This window comes from Acyrthosiphon pisum, chromosome X, assembly GCF_005508785.2.
Source record: "Acyrthosiphon pisum isolate AL4f chromosome X, pea_aphid_22Mar2018_4r6ur, whole genome shotgun sequence".
Taxonomy (NCBI): Eukaryota; Metazoa; Arthropoda; class Insecta; order Hemiptera; family Aphididae; genus Acyrthosiphon; species Acyrthosiphon pisum.
The window spans coordinates 125571917-125580401 of NC_042493.1; the positions used below are offsets into that span (position 1 = coordinate 125571917).

General features: G+C 28.7%; 1 protein-coding gene across 1 annotated transcript; it reads right to left on the bottom strand.

The window, feature by feature from the left end:
- Nucleotides 1-225: 225 nt before the first annotated feature.
- Nucleotides 226-8024, bottom strand: LOC100160746 (WD repeat-containing protein 3). Its single transcript, XM_001942920.5, has 14 exons — nucleotides 7873-8024; nucleotides 7477-7663; nucleotides 5460-5693; nucleotides 5200-5397; nucleotides 3564-3719; nucleotides 3287-3489; nucleotides 2495-2639; nucleotides 2037-2423; nucleotides 1743-1964; nucleotides 1390-1656; nucleotides 1068-1316; nucleotides 833-1002; nucleotides 509-734; nucleotides 226-419 (listed from the first exon to the last, which is right to left on the bottom strand). The coding sequence occupies exons 2-14, from the start codon at nucleotides 7645-7647 to the stop codon at nucleotides 270-272; spliced, it is 2778 nt and encodes a 925-aa protein (XP_001942955.2). The 5' UTR covers nucleotides 7648-7663; nucleotides 7873-8024; the 3' UTR covers nucleotides 226-269.
- Nucleotides 8025-8485: the final 461 nt, after the last annotated feature.

The window sequence follows — 8485 nt, forward strand, 5'->3', positions numbered from 1 at the left end:
TAATTGCATTAAGACTTTCTAGATGCATCATAACTGATGATTTGTTAGTAAAAAAATAATTTTAACCAGTGCAACAACATACATATTGTGCACATATATTTTATATTTTTTTTCTTATAATATTTAAGGGTAGAATTACAATAACCCATATTTTACTTTCTCAATTTGGATGAAAAGTTAACGTTGTACACTACTCATTATTTATGATATAATAAAAACTTGTAATTAATTGATGATGCATTTTGTTTTTAATAATTTAAAAAAATATATTAGATATTAACAATCACACTTTTTAATAGTTTTTGCTTTTGTCGTTTTCTTTTCTTTTGAACTTTTTGTGTTATGTTGAATACTAATTCTTCCTCTTCTTGACTATTATTTATGAACATCAAAGAGTGCAAATTTTCTCCCACTAAATCCTATTTAATACACAAATTAAATAATAAATAATTGTTTTTGATTAATAAATAGTGTTCGCTAATTTAAATACAGTAAATTAGTTACATACTCTAAATTCATTTGTTTTCTTTGTAGCGAGTACATTTAATTGCCTTAGAATAGGCAACATATCATTGACGGATGATATTGGTTTGTGCAATGTTTGCACTAAGAATATGAGTGACCGGACAACAGGCTCAATTCCGTGGTGCATATGATTTAACAATGGTATTAATGCTTCCATAAAATAACATACGCTTGAAAAAGGCATAAGTAATAAAACCTCTTCCAACTCACTAGAAATTATGAAAATTATATTAGTTTAATTTGTAATTAGCTGTTGTAAAAATTATAAGAATCATAAAATATTATTGTTCTAGTAAATTAGACTTGCCTAGAGCGTATCCTTTTAATTATTTCTAATAAATAATCGTCAGTGGTTTTAACATTAAATGCGGTCATTATTATTGGTAATGTTGGTTTGTCTACACCTTTATTTTCACTTTCCAATAGGTTATCTTTGTATTCTTTGATTACATTTAAACATTCTAACAATAATTCAGCCTAAAAAATTATAAAATTAAAAATATTTAAGAACAATATTAATTGGATTGAAATAATTATATTACAGCTTTCTCTGATGAAATGGTTTTTTTTGTCGGCAATGCGAGAACAGATGGCCCTCCATATACATTGGTTTCTTCACCAGTGGCTAATTCTTTATCATCTTCTTGTGCTCTTTCTTCTTCCCGTTCATCTTCTAATACAAGGGGCTCTTCTGTTTTTTCATATAAGCGTATAACATTGTCTTGGCCACAACTCACAACATAATAACCATTTCCGCTCACAGACATATTACGGCATTCACCTCGGTGACCCTAAACCAAATTAAATGGATATAATACATAGTAACAAAGAAAAATAATAATAATAAATTCCTTAATTAATTACTTGAAGTGTTAAAACTCTCTCAAAGACATCAGCGTCCCAATGTTTAATGTTTCCATTTTTGTCTGTAGTGAAAAACTGATGGGTCATAGGAATAAATTTAATACTAGTCAATGTAGACTCTGTTGTTAAGCGCCTATGACAATCTCCGTAATCCAAGCCCCAAATTCTGATCGTCTTATCAGCACTTGCAGTTATAATGATTGATGAATCGTAACTTATGTCCATATCATTTACTGGTAATGTGTGTCCATAAAGATCAATAAAATGCTAAAAAATATGTTATTTTCATTGTTTTTCTGCCATAAAAAGTTTTGTTTATAAATTCAGACTGAGAGTACCATAATAACACTCACCTTAAATGTGTCCATAAAAAATATTTTAACTGTGTTATCTAAAAGAGCAACTGCTAGCAATTTGTTATCTGGGCTTACTCTTGCGCACTGTACATTTTCATCTAACTCTAATGTTTTCAAGTGTAACAATGATAACACTTTTCTATCAGTACCCGGCAAAGTTACTAGTTCTAATTGCCATAGTTTAACTGTGCTATCTCCACCACCTGTTACACAACCCAACTGTTGTTTGTAAAAAAAAAAAAAAATTGTATCAGAAAAATAAAAATAAAAATAAATATAATTATTTTTTACCTCATCTGGTAACATATAAATTGACTTCAAATCTTTTTGATGAGCAGAAATGCTTTCAATAATATCTCCTGCAGCTATGTCAATTACTAACAATTTACCATCTTCAAGTCCAGCCAAAATGTGTCGGTCACCAGGAAGCACACATAAACACTGAACAGCACTAGATATCTCAACAGTTCGAATACAGTTAAGAGTTTTCCTGCTCCACATTTTGATAGACTCTGAACCTCCAGTGAACATTGCTAAATTATCTGAACTAAATGATATAACTCTAACATTTGATCTATGGCCGTGTAACGAAATCTTGCGAATTAGTTTTACTTCTTTACTGTCTCCTAATGATAAAGAATAAAACGCCAAAGTGTTATCTGCCATACTTACAACAACCTGTTGAAACCACAGAAAATACAATAAATATTTGACCATGATACTCTAAACTTTAATTTATTTAATATTACCTTAACGTGAGTCTGGTTTACAACTAAATCGGCAGACCTTATTTTGTAGTCCGTTAAAATAGGAGGTAATCGTCGAACCACATCTTGTAATGCCGGATTCTTTTCATTTAAAAATGCTGTATCTTCATCATTATTTTCATTGCGCCTATTAAACATAATCAATTAACAATTAATAAAGACAATAGACCAATGAAAACTCATTTATAGAAAATAATCACTCCTACAAAAAATGTTAATGATTATGATTTATAATAATTAAAGGTATTATTTTTTATTTGCCAACCTAAATTACCATGCAATTTTTACACTAATTGTCTTAATATGATTGATATATTTCAATAACATAATATAAATACAGTGATCTTTCAGTAATCTAGCAGATATATATCCCTAACCAGAGGCTTGCCAAATTAACCAAACCAATGGGTCAGTAGATGTTCTTTATCTTTAAAAAAAATTTTACCAACAAAACCTATATTATTTTTTGATTTAAAATTGCATAGTTTCACAAAAAGAGATAATTGGTAAGTTTTCAGTTTTCGTGTTGGGACATTTTTTATACAATTGACACTGAGAACAAAAATAATATAATTAAGTATGATATGAGAATGTGATTGTCATTTAACTAAATACGAATACAATATCTAAACAATTATTTGGAACATTTTCAATTTTATAAGCTATATATTACATAAATATAATCCCCACCATGTGTTATACTGTTATGCTAGCTTATTAAATTATCATATTCTAAAGAAACCACTGTACTATTATATTATATATTTTACTTACTTAGAAGCCTTTTTCCTGAATTTTCGTTGACGATTACGCAAACGTTCTAATGCTTCACCATCTCCACTAAAAATAAATAACTCCAGCAATTTCCCATGGCCATGAACACAAAGAACATGGTTTGTATTATCTGTAGCTGAAGATACGACACGACCAGGACCTTCTCTCATTAAAGATCCACTTTTTTCACATTTTATTGAAGACTAAAAATGATATAAATCATTATTTTTCTATTTTGTGTATAGTCATAATAATTACAAACTAGTGAACTACTAACAGCAAAATCTAGTAAGTTATCTGAGGTCAAAAGCTCAGACATTTTAATCTCTGATTCTTCTTCATTCATTTTTGATATCTTCCATGTACGTAGTTCTGCGTCATTGCTTCCCGCCACAACAAAATCGTCATCACGTAAAATAGACAAAGTCCATACCTAAATAAAATATTGAAAACAAAAATCTAATTAGATAAACTTTTCAAATTCATTCTTATGAAAATATATGTTTAAGCACAATAATATTAAGAAAAATAAAAATATACCTAGTTGATATGTTCAATGTTTTCATACTCATAAATAAGGCCCAGATAAATATTATGTACATTTTTATATATTTCATCTAGAATAATATTGTTCTGATTATAAACCGGACATATTATCAGACATGTCATATCAGTTTCTATTTTTGTATTTTTAGTGAAAATGCATACAATTAATTGCATGTTTTGGGATAATTGAACTAGTTGCGTATTTCTTAAATATTGAAATTTAATTTAAAGTTATTGCATGATAGTATTTTTCAACAATCCTTCAATCTTAAATGTAACTCTCGACCTAATTCCATATAATGTTGATTATCCAAAAATAAAACCATGATTAAAATATATTTGTTAAGGACTTCACTAACTAACACAAGATGTATTTTGGTTATTAGGTCATAAGGTTCAATAAGATAACACAGAACACAGTACTCCATATTAGAGTAGTCTCATCATTTTATAATATATATATATATAATATATATTGTATATTATGATATGCATTTTAAAATTAAATTTGTCATTCTGATTTATTGTTGAATTTGCCCAATAATTTTAATATGAATCATATTATACTGTTTTTGTATGCAATTATTAATATGAAAAAAGCAATGTTTAGATATTAAAAAGTAAAAGATAAACATAGCTCTAATTAATATTAAGTATGTTTTAGATTTCTTAACATAAATTCAGAATACTTTATATTCCTGTTGTGTTTGTCCGTTAGTTTACATTAGATAGTTATGATTGTTTGTATTAAGATATTTATGATTTACATTATAATTATTCAGTGTAGCTTAGTTAAAATATTTATCAATTATTATTTTTCATTTTACTAGGATGTTATGTATTTATAAAATGTAATTTTGTTTTTTCGCCATTTTTTGTTCTTTCATTGCTATTATATTAAATTTATTATTTTTTTTTAAAGCTTTATTTAATATTGCTTTTTTTCTCATAATTGTTTTTGAATTCTCTCTAATTTTAGCACAAGCATAGCTATTTATAGAAAAAACATTGAAAACCGAATAATTTACATATACCTATATATATTTACGATTATTTAATATTTTAATTAATTAATGTGTTGTTATTATTGTTTTTGATATCAAATAAATTATTATTATTATTTAATTACGATAGTTTATTTAAGTAATCACTTATTGTATAAGTATTTAATATAGATTCAAACCATCCAAAATATTAAGGTTACCAAATTCTTTTTAAATAGTATTTGGAACTATAGTTTATTGCTTTGTATTAATCGAGGTATTAATATACATTTTAAAATCAGAAATTTAGCAGGATTGCAGAGTGAGCTTTCAAATTTGTTTTTCTACATTAAAATATAAACTCTATTCATAAATAAATCTTACTTCAGTTATGTGACCTGCCAATGTCTTGAAACAGTGCCCAGTGGTTAAATCCCAAAACTTGATGTAAGTATCCTTTGATGATGTCATCACAAGGTTGTGCTTGTTTATAAATTGGACTCCTGTCACTACACCCTTATGACCAGACAACCTATGTAATCCTTTTTCAGCTATGACATCCCAAATTACTGCTTCAGTATCCTGAAAAATTAATAGACAATGCGTAATTACATATTTTATTGTCTTAAACAAAAAAAACTTACTTTGGAACCTGAAGCGAGCATGTGTCCATGAGTGTCATAAGTTAGTGCAGTAATGGCAGAACGATGACCTTGGAATGTTCCAATAATTTCGCCAGTCGCCAAATTAAAAGTATTCACTAAACCATCAGAATAACCTACAGCAATATGTTTACCCTCTGATGTAGTGGCCAATTTAACGACAGAAATCTTTTTCGATGTATTATTTTTCATGTCTTCATCTTCAATTGTCATAACCTGATTGACAATGAATATATATATACATATATATCAATATCATATTATACCAATATATATAGTGACACTAAAAAAGTGACTTAGCTAACTATGGCTGTCATATAGTATGCGGTCTACCGGTGAATTTACAAATATAATATGCGGTCTATCGGCGATTTACGAATATAGTATGCGGTCTACTGTAAATAAATAAATAAAAAATTTAAATCATAGTCTATAATATATATATAAATCTAACTTGATATTGGAGACGAAGGAAACCGGTATGTTTGTTTATTTATTAATATTATTAGCAATTATTTATTTATTTGTTTGCAGTTGCATTTTTCCTTTTGAAATATATCGTAGTCAGTAAATAAATAATTTGTTGTTACATTTTTTTCTACTTTATCTCTATTCTATAATAAAAAGAATAGAATGTACCACTCCAGTGGTTGAATTCAAAATGTAGGATATATAATTTTCAGAAATTAATATTAATAAATATCAATAAAAATAACTACAAATTACAATATGTTATTATATTATACCAGCTGCCCGACCTTCCGCCGGATGACATTTTTTTTTTTATAATTCAATTTAAAAAGTTATGACTATTTTTTGGCTATACAAATAATATAATATAATTACATATTATAGTTATTGTTATTGCTAATTTCTGAAAATTATATATCATACATTTTGAATTCAACCAGTGGAGTGGTAAATTTTATTCTTTTTATTATAGAATAAAGATAAGGTAGAAAAAATGTAACAATAAATTATTTGTTCAATGAATAATATATATTTCAAATGGAAAAATGCAAATGCAAACAAATAAATAAATAATTAATAATAATAATAACAATAATAAATAAACAAACAAACCGGTTTCTTTCGTCTCCAAAATCAACTTAGATTCTTAAATATGTAGATTATTTGTATAGCCAAAAAATAGGCATACGTTTTTAAATTAAATTATAAAAAAATAATTTCTTCCGGAGGAAGGTCGGGCAGTTAGTACTATAGTATAATTGTAGTAGTAATAGTAAAAAAGGTAGGAAGTGGGTTTTGCTCTGCTGTACAGAAGGTTACAAGTGGGTCACTGTAATGAATGGTGTTAAATTTGAATTCAATGATATAATATCATTGTATAAGAAAAGCGATTCTGAGCGAAAACTGTCAGTCAGCCTATGATATTACAAAGTACATATTTTTGATCATATTATTGTGAATAAAGTAATATTTATATATAACCTATTTACGTAGGACCTTGTTTTAAATTTTCAATCCTTAGCTATAAAAGATGAACATTTTATAAATTGATAACTACAAAATAATTATTAAATATTGTCAAAATTCGAACTTCAGATACTTATAAAAAAAAAACTGTGACTATTATAAGGATTTTTAATATATTTCAAATGTCATTGTAGCAATATAGTAGGAACCTTGAATTACATTTTCAAGCTTTTTTACCCAACAAATAAGTTTTATTGACATTCATAGAAAAAAAAGACTAATAAAATTGGAAACTGAAAATGTTCCTAAACAGATCAAAACAAATCAAAATATTTAGAAAATTTTATCATGTATAAAAAATTCAAATATAAACAACCAGTGAAAATGTCATGCATATACGTTCATTTGTTTTAGAGTTATACCAAAAACCAAAATTGATTACTTAGGCCTGTGTAAAAACCGGCCAGTCGCAGGTAGACCACACCCGACAGCGGCGGTAGAATGCGTTTGCGGTAGACCGCATACTATGTGACAGCCGCTAACTATAATATGTCATGTTTACCAATTTTTCCAATCGCAAGTCCCAAATGATAACATTTTCGCAAGCACCGACAGCAACATATCTATCCGAAATACCGTTTAGCGTGACGAAGACTACGTTACAGTCGGGATGGCAAACGATGTTGAAATTTTTCCACGGAACGTAACGCAAGTATTGCTTGGTTATACCCATTTTAAATGATTTTAAACTGAAAAAAAAATAACAATAATAACAACAGATTTCCAAGACCGTGCATTTACACGACGACCAGTCCGCCGCGGCGCAATTTGCACAGACTGAAACGAAAGAGATTTCTAACTCTACGACGATAGCGTTTTGACGGACTGCTACGATCGTTGACCGTCGTAGCTTGCGTACATTGTCACTCGTCGAGTCGTAAAACTACGATTGACTTACCTGAAGTGATGTGCAGCGAAGGAGTGAAAATCATAGCACCATAGCGACGACGATTTGAACGGTTTTGAAATATCGAAATATTAACCAACAACGAACGGGACGCCGACTGACGCCTTGCCGAATAATCACGTGCGTCTTATCACACCACTGCTATCAGTAAACACAAAATCACAAATATTACCGTCTGACGTGAAGTTACGAACGCCGCGGATCGTTCCTTTGCCGACCGATCAGTATTTGTGATGATAAGATAACACTATCTCACGATACGCGCGACCACTGATTGCCGATCGGAACATTCGTAACGAGTCGTATTATATGTGTTTACTCTCGTCTCTCGTAGTAATGATGTATGTGCTTCGATATTATGTAGTCACTTGACTTATAAAATATTATAATGTTATGTACTGTGAAACCTCACCTATCGAACACCTCTAGATACCTGACAAAATTTCAGCAACCCAGAATGTCCGGTATTTAGTGATTTCGTATTTTGAATTTTGACTTTTTGAGCTAGTTTGTCAAATAAATATAATATAGAATCTAATAACTCGGTTTTTAATCGCGTTTACCGATTCGTCGATAGTGAGTCGTGACTAGACGCAAATCCAAC

What these genes read in the sequence shown, in the direction of transcription:
- LOC100160746 (XM_001942920.5), bottom strand. Translation starts at nt 7,647, where the DNA reads ATGGGTATAACCAAGCAATACTTGCGTTACGTTCCGTGGAAAAATTTC. An exon ending in TTTTTATGGACACATTTAAG is followed by an intron (nt 1,657 to 1,742) that starts GTGAGTGTTATT and finishes CATATTTTTTAG; the next exon opens with CATTTTATTGATCTTTATGG. An exon ending in AGAAAACAAATGAATTTAGA is followed by an intron (nt 420 to 508) that starts GTATGTAACTAA and finishes TGTATTAAATAG; the next exon opens with GATTTAGTGGGAGAAAATTT.